This window comes from Lissotriton helveticus, chromosome 3_1, assembly GCF_964261635.1.
Source record: "Lissotriton helveticus chromosome 3_1, aLisHel1.1, whole genome shotgun sequence".
Taxonomy (NCBI): Eukaryota; Metazoa; Chordata; class Amphibia; order Caudata; family Salamandridae; genus Lissotriton; species Lissotriton helveticus.
In genome coordinates, this window is record NC_136061.1 from 1,128,836,553 (window position 1) to 1,128,854,868 (window position 18,316).

The following is an 18,316-nucleotide window of genomic DNA, read 5'->3' on the forward strand; positions in this document are numbered from 1 at the left end:
CACTACTAAACAAGACAGCCACAAGTCCATTTATCTAGAAGGCAATAGGGTCATGATATGAATGGTGCAGCAGGTGCAGTAGCACCAGAAACAAAAGCTCCAGGCATCCCACGTAACACCTAATTGCTATATTTTTCTACTATTCAGGCAGACACAATTGCAGTTATCTTTTAGCTAAAAGGGGCTTGATTGGAATGGTGCAGCAGGTGCAGTAGCACCGAGGCCAAACACTCTAGGGACCCCACTAAATGTTACTTCTAAACAGGCAGCCAAAAGTGCAGTTATCTAGCAAGCACTAGTGCCATGGGTTCAATGGTGCTGCAGGTGCAGTAGCACGGGGCCGAAAGTTGTCAGAACTCCTATAAACACCAAATATTGCAATATTTTACTACTTAACAAGCAGTCACAAATGCAGTTATCTTACAGGCACTAGGGGCATGATATGAATAGTGCAGCAGGTGCAGTGGCACTGGGACTTTTAGACCTTTATTTTCGAGTGGGTTTATCCCCAGACTTTCTGCTTTTCGGCCTTCTGTTGTGGACCTGTTTTTGTTGGTTTTATGACTCTGGACACTTTACCACTGCCGATCAGTGCTAAAGTGCATATGCTCTCCCTGTAAATTGTGTTTATGGATGGGCGATTCCATGATCAGCATTTTTTATTTACTGGTAAGTCCCTAGTACAGCCACGGCATGTGCCCAGGGTCTGTGAATCAAATGCTGCTAGTTGGCCTGCAGCATTGATTGTGCCACCCACATGAGCAACCTGTAAATGTAACTCAGACCCGACACTGCAGTATCTGTGTGCAATTTGGTACAGCCATGTCGACCTGGCAAGTGCACCCACTTGCCAGGCACTAAACTTCCCTTTTCTTACATGTGAGTAACCTTTAAGGTAGGCCCATGGTACCCATGTGGGCAGGGTGTCGGGTATTTGAAAGGTAGGACATACCCTGATGTGTGTGACATGCTCCGATAGTGAAATACTGCCAATTTCGTTTTTCACTATTGAAAGGCTATCTGTCCCATAGGATAGAAATGGAGTTTATTTATAATATCCTATAAAAATAACTTTGCATTGGGACAAGATAGAAAGATGGAGTTTAGTGTGCCTGAACTCAGAATATAAAAATGCATCTTTTAGTAAAGATGTTTTTTATATTGGGTGTTTGAAAATACCACTTTTAGAAAGTGGGCGTTTTCTTGCTTAGCTATCATGTGTGCCTCTGCTGGATTGTGTAGTCACTGTCTGGCTTTGGAGTGGCAGGGGCTGGGGAGGTGCATGCCCTCAGACACCCACCGGGGAAGGGGGTTGATGTGTGTCCTGCCTCTCCTGAATGAGTCAGGGCTGGGCTGACTAGACCTGGGCAGCTTTCACATTAGGGGGAGGAGTTCTAACAAGCATCTAAATAGGCCCAGTCTGCATTTAGAGAGGTAAGAGGAGATTTCCCTTGCACATTTGAATAGGCCCTGCCAGCCTTACACAATGCGTTCTCCCCCACCTGCAAGGAAGCTGCACCAGAGTAGACAGACCTGGTTTTGGCTGGGCAAAGAACTTCGCTCCCACCAGAAAACAAAGGAATTTGTGCTATAAAAGTGGGGCCAGACCTCTGAACTGTAGATTACTGCTGAACTAAGGAACCTGGCAGGAAGAAAGGCTGGAAAAGCTGTCAGGAGGAACTACCACTTTGCTGCGTGATCTGCTGTGTTGGCCTGCTGCTTCTGTCTTGGGCAGGGAAAGGACTGGATTGTACTTTCATCATCCTGCTGTTAAGAGTTTTCTCCAAGGGCTTGAAGTAGAGCTTGCCTCCTGTTGGAAGTCTCGGGGAGATAAAATACTTCAGAGAATTTGCTTGAATCAAGGAAGAAGAAGAGCTGGAAGAACTACTGCCCCTTTGGTGTGTTGTTGCTCTGTTGGGTTGGCCTGCAGTTGCTGCTTCTGCCTTGGGCAGTGAAAGGACTGGACTGGACTTTCTTACTTGTGCTCAGTATCTGCAAGGGCTTGAAGTAGAGATTGCCTCTTGTTCTGAAGTCCAGGGACTGCAAAGACTTCACCAACCTCTGGGTACTGCTTCTGGAACTGCGGTTTCAGCTGCCACGGAGGGGGAAAAAGCAACCAACTCTGTCGCCGGCTCCGGGTCCTGAAGGCAGCGTAGAGAGCACTGTCCGCATCTCGCACCGCAACCCTGGTCTCACCGACAATTACGACCGCTGCCGCCACCACCGAGCAGCTGATTGCACAGTGATCTGTGAGCACCGCACTCAGCACCGCCTAGCTTTACTTTGCTGCCCTTGTCTCCCCGACGCTGTTGCTGCACGCTGACCGAGACTTCCGTGTCTGCATTGTGGCTAGGGGGCCGTGCTCAAAAAGTCACACGATGCACCGCCCCATCCCACACCACAGTCTGGACCGACCAACACAAGCTTCTCGCAACCGGCTCTTTCGCCTGCACCTTGATCTGTTAGCACCGCTCAAGCACCACCTTCACTCTACACCGCAGCCCTGGTCTCACCGATGTTGCTGGATGACAGTCACTGAGCCGCTGACTGCACCACACCTTGGACCCGAATATGATAGCGGTGAATCCGCATCCTCCGGGCTAGCGGAAGCCACCCCCGGCCTAGAGGATGCGGATTCACCGCTGCGGTGATTCAAAAGACCCCCCGCCGGATTAGGATGGCAGGGGGTCGGGAAGACCATCCGCAGCTTTTCCGCCGCAGCCCCAAGGCGGAAAAGCTCTAATATGGTGGCGGTGTCTATCAGACACCGCCAGCCATATTAGGATGCATGCGTAAACATGCTTTTCCACTGCGGCTTTTCCGCTGTGGAAAAGCATGTGGTCTTTTCAGTTTGGGGGCCCGTTGCGGGCCCCCAGTGTGTCAGGGGGTGGGGGTGCACATGGAGGGTACCTATGGTACCCCCCTGCTTTTACATGAACAAAGCGGCAGGCACCGCGCGGTGCCTGCCGCTTTTTCATGTAAATGCTATACATGCATTTTTAACATTGCGGCGGGTGCTGCTTCAAGCAGCACCCGCCACAAAGTTAAAAATACAGGATGTGACCGCCTGGGTGGCGGTCACATCCTAATTCGCACGGAGGGACCGCCGCTGCCCCTGCGGATGGTCCCTCCACCTCTGGGGTGGCGGATGGACGCAGGTCCGTCCGCCATCCTAATAGCCCCCCTTGAGTGCACTGCACACTGCACCAATATGCTTCGCATTGCAACCACAATGATTGCCATGACCGGCTCGCACCAACGTGTCATCCTCCACACAAAAGTTACTGTTTACGAGCCTGTCGATGCCCCTGACCGACGCAGTAGCACCGAACGGGGCTACCGACTTTAAGGAACTGTATTTTTAAAGTATTCTTGCAAAGTGATGTGTGTTGTACTTTTGACGTTTTGGTCTTGTTTTGGATATATAAAAGTATTGGATATTTTTCTAAACTGGTGTGGTGTCCTTTTGCAGTGTTTTTACTGTAATACTGTTGGTTATGGGCAAATGCTTTACACACTGCCTCTGAGATAAGCCTGACTGCTCATGCCAAGCTACCAGGGGGGTGAGCAGGGGTTATTTCAGGACTGTAACTCCCTTACCCTGACTTGGAAGAAGGGTCACTACTTGGACAAAGGTGCAAACCATTGCCAACTAGAGACACCCATTTCTAACAGGGCCCAAAAGTTGTCAGAACTCTTTTAAACATAATATTGCGATTACAAATTCATTCTATTAATTCCCTCTTTCATTTCATTTTTCGAAATGTTGCTATTTCTTACCCGCACTATACTACTAGTAACAGCCCAATATTTTGCCTTTTTGTAGATAAACCAGTCATAACATTTTAACAGACTTTCTGGAAATTAGATTGTACAACTACTCAGCAAGCTACAACTTACAACAAAAACGTATTATTATTAATCACTTAGGCTAACCCTAATGCATTTATAAATGCTTGTTAATTGGCTGTGTCTGCCCTTTCAACAGGAGCAGTCACTCCAATCACAAATTCGATTCAGTAATTCGGTTTAAGTCTGCCCACCCCTGGTGGGTCCACCTCATTTAGAAGGTATGCTACACCTTTTTCACAACAGTTACTTTTCAACAACAGTTACTGATTCCATTTCTAACCAAAAGTATTCTTTTTGTATGCAGGTTTTTTCTTCACCATGTCCTACTCCCGCGGAGACTCTTTAATAAAGCCTGGGTCAAAATGCACCAAAGTTCTAGTAAGGAATGCTAGGATTGCATTAGCAATCACATCGGATTTGGCCTCTCCATGACATCACTCACCCCCCTACGTAATCACAATAGTGACCAAAATTAACCATCAGAAGTGGTTCCACAAATTTCCAATATAAAGAAGCGAGTTAGACACTAGACTCAGTTAACCTGAATGATATTGTGTTTGTGATTTATTTTTTACTTCCTATAAATCATTCTAAGTTTTTTTTTACAATATAGTATGCCTGTGCAGTTTTTCGTACATGGTGGCAGACAACCCTACGCTCACCAACAACAATGATTTATCGAGGTGTATGATGTTTTATCAATGTTTTCACTTGAGTGGTTGTTACGGCTTTCCCCTATTTAAGAACCAGACTGTGTTGTCTTGCTCTGTGTTTTTAACCACATTTTTTAAAATAAAGATATGATAATCCAAAGACAATTCAGTTGGTATAGTACAGGGGTTTACAGCCTGGGGTTCCCATGGTCATGTTACAATTGATCACACATGATTAAGGAAGGAGATTTTCTTGCGACGCTGGATCTGGAAGACGCTTACTTACATGTAGCCATCTATGCCAGGAACCAACCCTTTCTGAGGTTTTGTGTGCAAGAGAAGCATTTCCTGTGCCAGGCAGAGTCTTGCAGATTATCAGCATCCTGAGAACCTTCCCAAAGGTATTGCCTCCAGTTGTTACTATTTTACGCTAAAGGGCACTCTTTGTTTCTTTGAGGAATGTGAAAAAAGGCCAGAAGGTGTCTTAATCTACCTTAAGTAGGTGGGTTAGGCAGGCAGTTACAGCCTTCCAAGTCTATTGAGGAACGTCAGCTTTCTCCGATCCATGGTCGATCTACTAGATCTGCCTCTGCTGCATGGGCTGAGGAAGGTGGACCATCCATTCAAGAAATGTTCATGGGAGCTACCTGGGCCTGCTATGGTACATTTGTCACGCTTTACAGAATGGATGTAGTGATGAATTAAACATCTGATAAACGTTTTAAATGTTGCTAAGGTGGCAGTGCAATAGTTGTTGTTGTAATAAATCATAATAGCATCAAAGATTGGTGCAGATTTTTTTTGTCTGGAGCTTTTGAAATCCTGAGAGGAGGCGGGACATTGAGGGGGTAACAAAACCATTACTTACTGGTAAACTTCATTACCCCAGATCTTTGTCCCCCTAGTCCCAGACAGAGCTCCTCCCTACCTCGTGCTAGGTATTTGTTCCGCACCTCCCTTTTGTGTGCTCTTGAAACTCATTGGATGTGTGGAGTGAGAGACGTGCTTAAGTCTGTGAATGTTTAAAGAGGTAGAACGTGGATTTGCATAACGATGGGCCTGTGGCGCGCTGGCCGCCAAATATGGTGGTTGGCTTGGACGAGGTAATGAAGATAACCGTAAGTAATAGTTGCATTGTCTTAGACAGCTAACATTCCAAATCCCAGATAGTCCATTACGCTGTATCTCACACTGAAACAAGAAGGGAGTATGGCAGCGCTCTCTAGCAAAGTTGTGGCCATTCTCCAAAAAGGCTACAAAGCCACCAGTGTTGGGTGTCTGACCTAGGGGCAGGGGATGAAAAAGCGGACACTTTGGGACTGAATTCCGATGTCAGGGGTTGATGGCGGCCGGCGGCTGGCGTTCTCTGGCGTTCTTTGGCATGCACTGTGGCGTGCACTATGACTAGAGCTTGCCCCGCTTGTCCGGTTTGAGTGTGAGGGGAAAGAAAAAAAACAGAGAAGAAACGGCGCTGCGGTTTCTGCCTTCTTTGATGTCTCCGCGCTGAGGACGATTGAGGACGATTGAACGCTGGATGCCAGATTTAAAATAGCCGGTGTTTTTCCGAGAAAAGCAATCTTGTAACCGCAGGTGAGCGCAGCCTTGGGTTTAAGTTAATGCTCCCCGGAGTTGCTTCCCTGCAATACCGACTTTGCTCAACTTGGCAGTGTCCCATGCATAGCGGGACGGTTTCCTGGATTTTGGACTGATTCATTTTAAACTTTGGGGACTGACCTGGACTCCTTTTGACTCCTTGCTTGCAGCTCCTGGCTCCCTGCTCCTGGCACTGGTCTCCCCCCGCCGCCGCAGCCTCCTGACATCCCGGCGCGGCCGCAGAGAGGGGGGAACTACATTACCCAGGGACTCTTGCGGCAGGAAGCCGCCCACACCTATTCCGACCCGGAGGCGCTTAAAAATCGAGGAGAGCCGGGCTAAGCCCGGGCAAAGGGCGGGCCGCCAGGGGCCAAAAGAGGCCAGGCTGGGCTTCGTTATTAACATTATTCTCACAAAATGAAGTAAGACTTTGGTGTAAATTGTGCATATAGGTTTGGAAATCATATTTTACCAAAACTGTGTTGGGCAGCGGCCACTGTATGTTTTATGACCTCTGTATGTTGCTTATTTATGTAGGCGTCTATATTGTTGATTAATTTAGACAGTATTTTGTACTAGGCGAAAGTGAATAAACCGAAGGAAGGCAAAGGGAAAGGGGTAGTAGGCACCATGGATGCCTTCCTAGTAAAAGCTACTTCAGTAATTATAAATGAAATCAAGTTGACAGAACGCAGGTTGTCATTAGATTCGCAACTGCATCAGAGTCGTCATGATACCCCTAGCATCACCAGCCTAAATTTAGAGGAGGGACATGTGGAAGGAGGTGTAGAATTTAACGAGTGCCCCTCATCGTTGCCAGAGTCTCCTTGTATTCAAGAGATTTTAGAATCCCCGATAACAAGAAACAAATCAACTGTTACAACAAGGGCACAAAAAAACAAACAGACAAGTGGAAGTAGCCCTGCTGTTATGGGTAAAAAATGAAAGGGCCAGATAACTAAGAAGCCTCGTAAACAATACATACCTAAACTTCAGGCTAAGAAAGGCACGCAAGAGATCACTGAGCCAAGACTAGATTTAACTACTGAAAACCGTGATTCTCCAATGACAAATATTACACCTACACAGATTCCACTCATTATGCATCAGAGTACGGAGGAACATTTCTGGTCTAAGATGAAAGTACTGATGAATGCCCATTTAGAACCCATTTTAACTAAATTAGTTGACATTGAAAACCGGCTATCTTATATGGAGAGCCAACAACTAAATATCAGTACACCACAAGCTGAACCGAGGTCTGGGTTAAATAAACAAATGGTTAAAAACAGAAGTGGGGAAATTGCCACAGTGGACTGCTCAGGGCAAAGTACGACACAGCTTGGAATGCCTAAGAACCAACTATCGGGGGTAGGAAATACCCAAAAAGAGGATAGACGGGAAAAAAACACGGCCATTGAAGGTCCCCCTCGTCATTTGCATGTAGACAGACCAGACTCCATCCTAAATTTGCCACCCCAAGCTACACCATATATTGTTGTTTTAGCAAACGTATGTCCATTCACATCAGGGGAAGGGGAAGACTGGTTGTCTCTGAGAAATAAATCATTGCACCTCATTAATGCTAAGACAGGAATAGGTGATAATGTCTTATTTTCTGAACTCATTATGGCTCAAAGGGTCAGATGGGTTGGACCAAGTAAGAAATCATTGGAGGGGGATTGCATAGTCCTAACTTTTAGGACCCCAGGGCTTGCAAGAGCCATAATTGACCGGATGTTTGGTCAAATCATGGAGAAATCAAAAGTCATGATTTTACCGTTGGGATTCTTTTATCACCCCCCCATTTGGCAATCCAATCTAGCAAGAAAAGAGTGCCAATATATAGTAAATCAGCAACCAGAGTGCCCACCATGGTATCATGCAAATCAATTTGCCCCCTGAGCACATTAGCTGAGGTTGACTGACTACAAGTAGGGACCTCAATAAGAAATGATGTTAAAGATACGATTGTTCCCTCACTAAATCCCGAGGATATTAACGAATGCATATTATTTATTGACTCTATGGGGGAAGATGGAGATCCATAGGTGTCCGAAAATACAGATAACATGGGGGTATTGATTATGGATTCTGAGGATAATCATGATATGGTAGATACTGACCAAATGGGGGAAGGGATTAGCACAAGTAAAGAAAGTAAACTTCCAGAAATAATAAGTAATCGATTGGACAGACGTGCCTTCCGCATAATCTAGTGGAATGTAGCAGGTATCTCACGAAGATTGTGGGATGAGGCATGGTTGAAATACATAAAAACTTTTGACATCATCTGTCTCCAAGAAACCTGGAGTAGAACAAACCAAAATTTGGAGGGATACCATTCATTTACTGTTCATGCTGAACCTTCTTTGTCAGGGAGTGCAAAGGGTGGCCTAATGAAATCTATTTCGGTGAAATATAATTCACTGAAAACACATAAAATAGTGCTCTCCCCATGGTATCAACTGATCTTAATGACAAATTTGTTTTCTGTCCCCCTGCTTTTAATTAACTGGTATCATAACATCTTTGACTTTCATGTTACATCTGTTATTGACGGTTTACAGGTTGAAATAGCTAAAGTGACTGAAAGTTTTTCACTTCTGTGTATCATGTGGTTAGGGGATTTTAACTGTACCTCATGCAATCATAATGGGACCGAGGTTTGCGGTTTACTTGATATAAACGAGCAACCACTGGCACATTTTAAGCACACCACACAGGGAGATGCATTGAATAATATTATTATGATAAACGATCTCTGTATGCTAGAAATGTCAACTAATAGCTCATTGGTGCCGATACCAACCTTCCAAGGGACTGGGGGTCAAATGAGTGTAATTGACTTTGTACTGGTCTCTAGTAGGTATGTTCATCTTATTGATGATTTTAGAATAGAAGTAAATCCTGCTAGTGATCATAATCCTCTTGTTTGTCTGTTGAGTACTGTTGTTGACAGGAAGCAGTCCTTTGAACAACCAATGAAATACAGTCAAAATCAAGGTCTTAGGTTGAAGTGGGATAGGGTTGATTCTAAAAAGTTGGAGGAAACGATTTTTGGAGCCAATTATCTTCAAGTAGATACTTGCCTAACGAGTACCTGTGAGCCTGAACTGATAATCCAGAATTTTGAAGCTCTTTGTGGGAGTGTGGCCACATACCTTCTTAAACCTGCTGGGAAGGGCGATACCCGGGAGTATAAATGGTTTGATGCTGAATGCTCCGCAGCACAAACATTATTGAAGAAGGCACTACATCAAGTTCCTCGGGATAATGAAATGGTAAAAAAGGCAAGGAGAAATTATAAGGATACCATTGACAAACGAAAACTGGAATTGAAAAAGCAAGCCTTGGATGTCCTTGAAAAAGCATCCGATTTGAGGGACAGTAGACTGTTTTGGGAGGTAATAAATCGCCCCGTCCTCAGTAATGAAAAAAGAAGTATGATTGCCCATATAACCGGGGTGACTTGGGAGACCCATTATTCTAGAATTTTTAACCCGAAGGGTGCCGTTTTGACAAATGAAGGTGAGGACGAAATTGGCTTTAATACCGAAACTGCACAACAACTCAGCCTCTCACTTTCTTTGGGTGAAGTTGAGGAGGCACTAAGAAAAGGTATTCCCCTCAAGGCACCAGGTCCTGATGCTGTACCATTGGATCTTTTTAAAAATAATGTTGATGTATGGGCGCCATTGCTCCTTAATGTCTTTAAGGCAATTATTGTTGGGCGTATCCCGTCATCCTGGAAAGAGGCAGTAGTTGTGCCAATGTTTAAAAAAGGTGAGAAAAGCGACCCTTGCTGTTACAGGCCAATTTCTTTAATAGACGCCTCCTGCAAGTTAATGGGGAGAGTAATTTTGGCCCGTCTGGAGACATGTGCAGATTCCTGTAGCCTTATTGTGGACTCACAGTATGGGTTTAGAAAGGGTAGGGGGACAACAGAGCAATGTCTCAATTTAGCCCTGATCATGGGTAAGTACATGAAGGCCAGGGGTGTTTCTATACACCTGGCCTTTATGGACTTATCCAGTGCCTTCGATACTGTGTGCAGGGAGAAATTGTGGTTGTTAATAGAGGCTATGGGGTTTGAGGAACCCTTAGTCACCCTGCTGCGCAGATTACATGCTGCTACTTCAGTGGGCATCAGATATGGCCCTGGGGGGGAAAAGACAAGGCCTATCCCATCAACCATAGGTGTCCGTCAGTGCTGTATTTTGGCTCCCTTTTTGTTTTTAGTTTATACAAATGGATTTGAAAAAATTTTATTGGAAAAATGTTTAAACTTCCCTAAAATAAACGGCAAACAAATACCTTTATTGTCCTACGCTGATGATACATTGTTAATGACCTTAACTGAAAACAGTATGCAAACATGTTTGAATGCTTTTAATGAATTTATGCTGGGTTTAGACCTTAAGGTCAATTTTACAAAATCTTTCACAATGGTCTGCGGTCCAAGCGGAACAAAAACTCGTAGGTTTGTTGTAGATAATTTGATCATTGAAAAGGTCCCAAATTTTAACTACTTGGGTAATTTTTTAACAAAACTCTGAGCTGGGACCCGTTAATAACGACACGAGTACAAAATACCACGAGATCACAAGAGGCCCTCTTTCGTTTTGCAAGTAAATTAGGCCAAAAACCTATTGCTGAATTGAAGATATTGTATAAATCTAAATGCTTGCTTGTCGCGACCTATGGAGCGGGGGTATGGGGATACCATAAATGCGCCCAACTACAAGTTATGGAGAACAAGTTTTTAAAACGTCTTTTATCAGCTCCGGTTAGTTCTCCAAACATTTTTTGTCATAATGAGTTGGGTTTAGAATTTGTGAGCGATATTATCCATGTGTCCCCATTGCTCCTATGGGGAAAAATCAGGTTCTCAAAGGATTTGCAGCTTTCAAAAGAAATCCTAAAAGATTGTGTAAACTCGGATCATGCCATGCAGATCCCATGGTTGTGTTATGTGAAGGAAACTTTTTATAAAATTGGCCTTGGAAACTTTTATGATAACCCAGATTCTATGAAATTAGATACAAAGATGGTAATTAAGAATGCATACCATAATAATTTGGGTTCGTCAAAGTCAAAAAATGATGAACTACCATTACACCAGGCAGGTAAACTACAGCACCAATTTTATCTATTGTTTACTATACACACACAATGGCGTTTTTATTTGACAAGATTTCGATTAAATACACTGCACTTTCTAGTTGCCTTCCCGAAGCAAGGAGGTTGGTGTGAGAGGCTACCTCCATGCCCATGTGATAATGAAGCCCAACAATGCACTTTGCACTTTGTACTCTTTTGCACTCTCTATAAGACTCCAAGAGACCGATTTATTAAACCCATTCTAAGGGAAATCGGACCCTGTAATTTTAAAGAAGGTTTTGAGCATTTAAGATCATTACACACTGCTGCTATATGTAGCGCTATGCTTAGCTTCATTAGATTGGCACTTTTAATTAGGAATCGTTATTGATAATATGATTCTTGTTTTGACACCCTGTGTTTTAAATTGAAAGAAATTGAAAATCATGAAATTTATAATTTATATGAATATATCTTTTGTTTATCTGTTCTTCGCTTGGCAGCTATCTCGCAAAAAACAAGTGGGTTGGCATGAGAGGTTAACACACTGATATATACGATGCTGTAGTTTGACAATCTATAATAAATTTTATTTCGGTCTTTTTAGTTGACAGAGTATGCAAATATGCAACTAAATGTTTGTAAAATTAGGTTGGATAGTGTGAGAGGCTAACCAACTTATATATGTGATATTGTAACTTAAAAATGCACAGTGCACTTTATACATGTTAGATTGTGGAGTAGTGTGGCTCACTGGTTAGAGGCGGCAGGCCTGAGAGCAGAAGTCAGCCTGGGACCAGGGTTCAATTCCCGACGTGGCAGGGTCATGGACCTTGGTCAGCGGACTCGATAATTCTCGCTTCGGTGCTTACTCTAATCAGGGGTTCCACTCGGCAACTCTGGGCATTAGCTTGCCTAATCTCCACAACGGCCCCACCAATTCTGCAGATGCCTGGCTCCACCTTGGGGACTCCCAGCAAGGGACCATCCCACAGGGAAAGCCAGGACGGGTTCCCCAGAGTTATACAGCGCCGGGACGCCCCGTTGCTGGGGCAGCTGTGCGCTTTACAAGTATACTACATTTACATTTACATTGTGTTTTTTAGATGTTTTATTGAACTCTGTGTTTTTATAGAATATAATGTTTACTGATAATGTGCTTATGACTTTTTGTATGCTGGGCGTCTGAACCTTTTTGATATGAAATACCATCTGTCAATTTGTATGTTCCAAATGTATACTTTTAAAATTATTTTCGAATCGAATACAGTTTTATGATGATGATGATGATGACTGAATTATGAGGAGTTGACATGGGCAGGGTGAGCCTCTCCTGACACCATAAGTACTGAGATAGGGAAGAGGTTATGGAACTAATGTGTGCACACCCTCATCTAAATATAGTACTATTTGTACATTAAATGTTTTAATAGGTGAATACATGGAAGAAGGACAACTATCCTGATCTTTAAAGTACTTGCTCTTTGAAACACCAGCATTAGAACCTACTGACCATTGTCTTACTTTTTACATGAGCTACAGAGCACTCATTACCAGGTATGGATCATTATGTAAAAACGATATAACAGAAATTGCAGATTTGTTCCTACCTGGGGATATGATATAGAAGAAATCTTTAAATTCATCCATCCATACTTCTGCCAGTCGTCTGTTGTTCTTGTTGATCACATGGCCAGTTCCCCCGGGAAAAGTATAAGGTGTTGCTTTGCGAAAAACATGGCCTACATGGGAACACGTGACAATTTCCAAAGATCCTCCGCACTGCCAGATCTGTAAAGAAATAAAAGAGAGCGTATAAAGAAATACGTGTGTTGCCACTGAATGAAGAAAAGGCTTACGTAAAGTGACAGAATAGTTTATTTTTCCTCTGGGCATCACCCTGCATATATTTGCATATTAACCTATATACATTTATGTGTCATATTCTTTATAAAAGATGAGCCATGGTGAGGAGCTACAGAACAATCTGGTTCAAAGCAAGAGGCCCCAGGAATGGAGTTAGCCTGCTTGGCACAGGAGATATAGAAATATGAGCGAGGTGTTAATATAATCCAGACTCTCAGGGTAGGCATAAAGCACACCTGAGATATGAATGTAAATATTTTGACTCCAAATACAATTTTTCTGTCCAGCTGCAACAACAGGTAAATCCTAAAAGTAATAGAAATGTTCCAGTGCAAATGATACCTTGGATTGACGCCTAATATCAGATATGATTTAGAGGTTTTCGTAGGTTCAGGGCACCGATTTCTCATTCCTACTTCGGTTAGAAAGCCCTTTGCTTAAAATGACTTTAAATCCAAAGCCGTTCTATATGTTATAAAGAAAACATAGCGAAGAAACAAAACTGTTTTGAGCAAACATTATGCCAGTTTAGACTATAATTCCTGAGTTCTTTTTCCACACGCAACGTCTGGTTTTCTATTACATTGAGATTTACATAGCGCTTCAAACAGTGAAAAGGCCCTGAGCTGCATTTTGCAGACGTGCGACACAGTGAGTTACTACATAAAAGCGTGCGTATCGTTCAGATGGCCTTTATGTGTAATATGTCGTTGTTGTGCGGGAGGACAAGAGCTCTGCCCTTGTTGTGTTTTTCCAGTGGTTATTTTTGAAGCGGGATGGAGTGCATGATAGAACTTTTAAGAATTCGAGGTTGTTATATGGATGATAGAAAGTGCTTGAGCACACTGTACATTCATATGGTGTTTTGTGTCGTGTGTGAGGATGGCGGAGACTCTTGATGCATGTGAGGCTGGCTTGAAATGGTCACGCATGCAGATACCTTCCACCCCTGAAGTGTTGTTGGGCAGAACAGCGTCGCGTTGGAAAGCCATGGTGCTCTGTTCTTGTACAATTCTTGACTGCCTTGTGCATTTTTCATCAGCGAGTCCGACAGTCATGCAGGGCAACTGAGGAAATTCGATTTTCAGTGCTTTGAGATATTAGAGGGGGCTTTCAAATTCAATGGGGCATCAATTCAGTCAAGAACGACTACTGTCTCCCTTGAACAGGCTCTGAGAGAATGACAAAAGTGGCAACATTATCTATTGTATGGGCCCTTTTACTTGCATCTCTACGAAGGGAAGGTGTGTCAGCTCCCTCCATCAACAGTCCGACCAGCCCCCAAGGCCCTATTTCCTTTCATCACGCATGGAGAAAGTATTAAGGTTGTTTGCACACGTGTTTGAGGATGTGGGTGGATGGGTTTTGCATGTGTGCATGGTGAATGTGCGAGAGCTACACAATGCAGTGCTTATATTTGTATAAGGCTGCTCCATCTCTCGCTCATGCTTGGAAGCCTGCACATATATAGTCTTCTGTCCTTCTCACAGACTTCTTTTGTCTGTAGAGCAAAATCATCCCCTCCACCCATCCTGTCCAGATTTGTATTTATTTCGATTATGGCTCCATTATTGAGGCCCGAAACCCATGTCCCCCAAGCCTGCTCAGAATCGCTGGGAGGGTCGCCTGTGGTACATAACCTGACCTTGAGGTGACCATCAGGAGTAAATGGCCCTCCAGGTTTGGATGAACCCATGTAAATCTGAAAGCTGAAGTTTGCCCAAGGGCGCTAGCCTGCCCATCTGAAGGGTAAGCACTAGGCTTAGTAGAGTTTTGGCATTTGACTCTCCAAACAAGTGGGAGTTGTGCACCAGTTCACAGTGAGGACAGGAGAAGATAACTGAAGATCTACTCTTCCACTGTGGGTGGCTACTCTTCCATTGAGACTGAGCACAGGCCTGGGACCACTGAGGACCCTTTCTTGCTGCTGACATGTAGGAAGAGGAAGATCTGCCTGTCTGTGGGAGATATGAGACTGACTGCACTGTGGGAGACAGACATGGGACTACAACTGCCCTTAGACTTGAAGGCATTCACCGTTGTTGCCCAGGAAAGAACGCCGTCAACACATTGAGTGCAAAGCACTTCATGTCACTTTTAATTACTGACGAGGATGAATCAGCTTCATCCCTGAAACTCCCCACGCCTGTGATTAACCTGTATCTGCCTCTCTGATTAAAGACAGAATCTAGAGGAAATAGAAACCCTATCCCTTCATCTTGCCCACTATTGTGATAGTAGACTAGGTTAATTCAAGAACTGTTGAAGATGGTGTTTGAGTATAAGCAGTTCCAGTTAATTTCAACTCACAAACAGTAACCCAGGACCTGGGTGATTTTCAAATACTCCTATTCACCACAAGTGTCCAGACACCATATACTCATGTTACATGACTAATGGTTCTCAAAATAGATGCACCCTACCTCTGTCACATCTAAGGAACATCAAGGGGCAACAACATCCATGCCAGTTTCATCTTCTTATTACTGAGCCCAGGGGCGTCTGCATACATGCAATCCAGTGACTGAGCCCGAGCCCCAGAGATTGGAGACACTCCTTCACCAGAATTCACTCCAACACTCAAAATCGACAGTTGTGTTTGCCAAGCAAGGAGAGAACACTTGCTTTTTGGGCAGAAGGCTTCCTTGAGTTACTTTTGAAACATCGGAACAGGTGCATCAAAACATTAGTGAGCATATAGTAAAACCTCAGCGAAAGTAAATCACTGCAGCTAAAACATCAGTACAATTACTTTAAACTTTGAAGAGTTTTTCTGTAGTTCTTTGAAGTGCTTCTGCTAGCTCTCTTAATTTGGCTTGGGTAGAACTGCGAGGACTTGTGGGTAACAGACACTGCTTCTCTGATGGATTAGGAGGGTCACAGGGTCCAATATTATTGTCATTTCCGTTACTTAGACCCTGGGAACTAGAATAACATCTGTGGTGAGTTGTCTGTCCCAGAGTGCTAAGCACTTGTAGTTTTCATTTCCAATTTTGTGTGTTTTATATTATTTCTGCGAAACCTGTGCATATTCACTAAGGCCAGTACACACTACATATGGCAGCACAAACATGGTACTGCCACGTTTCTTTTTGATCAATTGTTGATCTTTAGCTCGTTATACATTAATCTTGTTTTGCTTTATCGAGGAAAAACAACCTGACATGCTATTCCTAATGGAGTTCTGGCTGTACGAAAGTTTTTTGCCCGATGTGGCCCAGGTCACTCCACTAAGCTAAAACATCGCTAGAAAAATGCCATACAGCCAGATTCATGAAGCTAAATTGCGATCGCAATAGCTGCGAAAAAGCAATTGCAATGGCAATTCTAAAAAAAGGTATTCAAGAAAAAAATTTGCGAATTCGTTAAGACATAATAGCGAATTCGCAATAGAATTCGCAGAATCCCGGTAGTAGCCCAATAGCGATTCTGGAAATGCGAGAAACCACGGATTCTGCGAATAAGTATGCGAATTCGCAATACAATCGCAATCGCTATTCAAGAAAAATCGCAATTTGCGAAAAACCCAAAAATCGCTGTTCGCGAGGCGCAATTTAAGGACAACCCAAAGCAGGTGGTAACCATCAAAGTAAAAAAAAAAGAAATTTTGGAAAAACCGTTTCCCAATCAGCAACAGGTGCTGGCCTGACCAAACACACTTAAGGAGATGCAGCTGCAGCATTAGGACTCTCACAATGCCAGGACTGTACGGCTACAGCGAGTTGCACGGAACAGACGCAGGATCCAGGAGAGGATATTCCGCCTGCGGGTCACCCTGCTGGGCCAAACCAGAGAGCAAATATACGCTAAGTACCGCCTGAATGGGCCAATGATCATCAAGCTAATCCAGGACCTGGACCCCCTGATGCAGCACCCAACAAGGCGGACCAATGCCGTGCCCACACATGTCCAGGTATTGTGCAGCCTGCACCTTCTGGCCTCCGGAAGCTTCCAGGGGATAGTTGCCGCTGCTGGGGGGATATCCCAGCCCACCATGTCCCGCTGCCTAAGGAGTTTCCTAGATGCAATGCTGACCCAGCTACACCAGCACATAAAATTCCCCACCAGCCAACAGGACTTGGATGAGACCAAGCATCAATTCTACAATGTAGCGCAATTTCCACATGTGATAGGATGCATTGTCTGTACCCACATCCACATCTGCCCACCAGCACAAACGGAATACATGTACCGCAACCGCAAGTCCTACCACTCCCTCAACATCCAGATGGTGTGCAATGCCAAGACATACATCACGGACATAGTGGCACAGTACCCGGGGAGAACACATGACTCCTTCATATTCCGGCACTGCGGCCTCCACACACGACTGGCCAGGGGAGACTTTGGTGAAGGACACCTACTTGGTAAGTACACTTGCCCCACAATGTTACACTGTGATGAACTAGCTGCGCTGCACAGGCACTCACCCTCTGCTCCTCTCATTCAGGTGACAGTGGCTACGCTCTCCGTGAATACCTCCTCACCCCATACCTGAACCCTGCTAAACCACAGCAACGGTGTTACAATGTAGCACACATACGCACAAGGAATTTAATTGAGAGGACATTTGGGCTACTGAAGAGCAGATTCCGCATACTTCACAAGACTGGTGGGGCCATGTACTACAGTCCTGATGTCTGCTGCCACATTGTGGCTGTGTGTGCAATACTACACAACATTGCTACCAAGCGCCGGATTCCTGCAGAGATATCTGGCAGTGAGTCGGAAGGGGACGACCGGCCACCCGCACATGCGCGTCATGCACGCGGGGAACATCCAGCTGAAGGACACAGACGGCGCAACCACATCACAATGAACTGTTTCTAGTGCACCCACTCCCCTCACCCAACACTTCACAAATGCATTACAATGGAAATAATGACAGGAGTCCGCTGTTCAATGCTTGAATAAATATTATTGTTGATAGCACAATAATATGGAATAATTGTTATGATTTACATGTGAGGAGTATTGCGCCATACTGCTCAATGTTTTAGACACGACATGCTTATGTCAGCAGCATGTCCCTGCCCATGGATTGAAATGTCATGTGCGCCTCCGGCGCGCAGCACCCAGTCGCTTCTCAGGCTTCTCCTCCAGCAGGGCACGTGATCCCACACTGGACCTGCTGCTGCGGCGTAGGACACCGACCTGTGTTGCAGACAGGCTGCTGACACTCGATGTCCCCTCGCTTGTGTCATCCCCACCAGCATTGGCTGGGCCAGTTGGTTGTAGAGCCAGGACAG

General features: G+C 44.5%; 1 protein-coding gene across 3 annotated transcripts in view; it reads right to left on the minus strand.

Annotated features, from left to right (window-relative positions):
* The window catches only part of GALNT13 (polypeptide N-acetylgalactosaminyltransferase 13), a 1,001,053-nt gene that overhangs the window by 440,767 nt on the left and 541,970 nt on the right, over positions 1-18,316 (minus strand). For all 3 annotated transcript variants that reach the window (XM_078681726.1, XM_078681725.1, XM_078681724.1), the window contains exon 7: positions 12,812-12,992. In XM_078681726.1, coding sequence (XP_078537852.1) covers positions 12,812-12,992 — 181 coding nt within the window. The remainder of the gene's footprint in view (positions 1-12,811; positions 12,993-18,316) is intronic.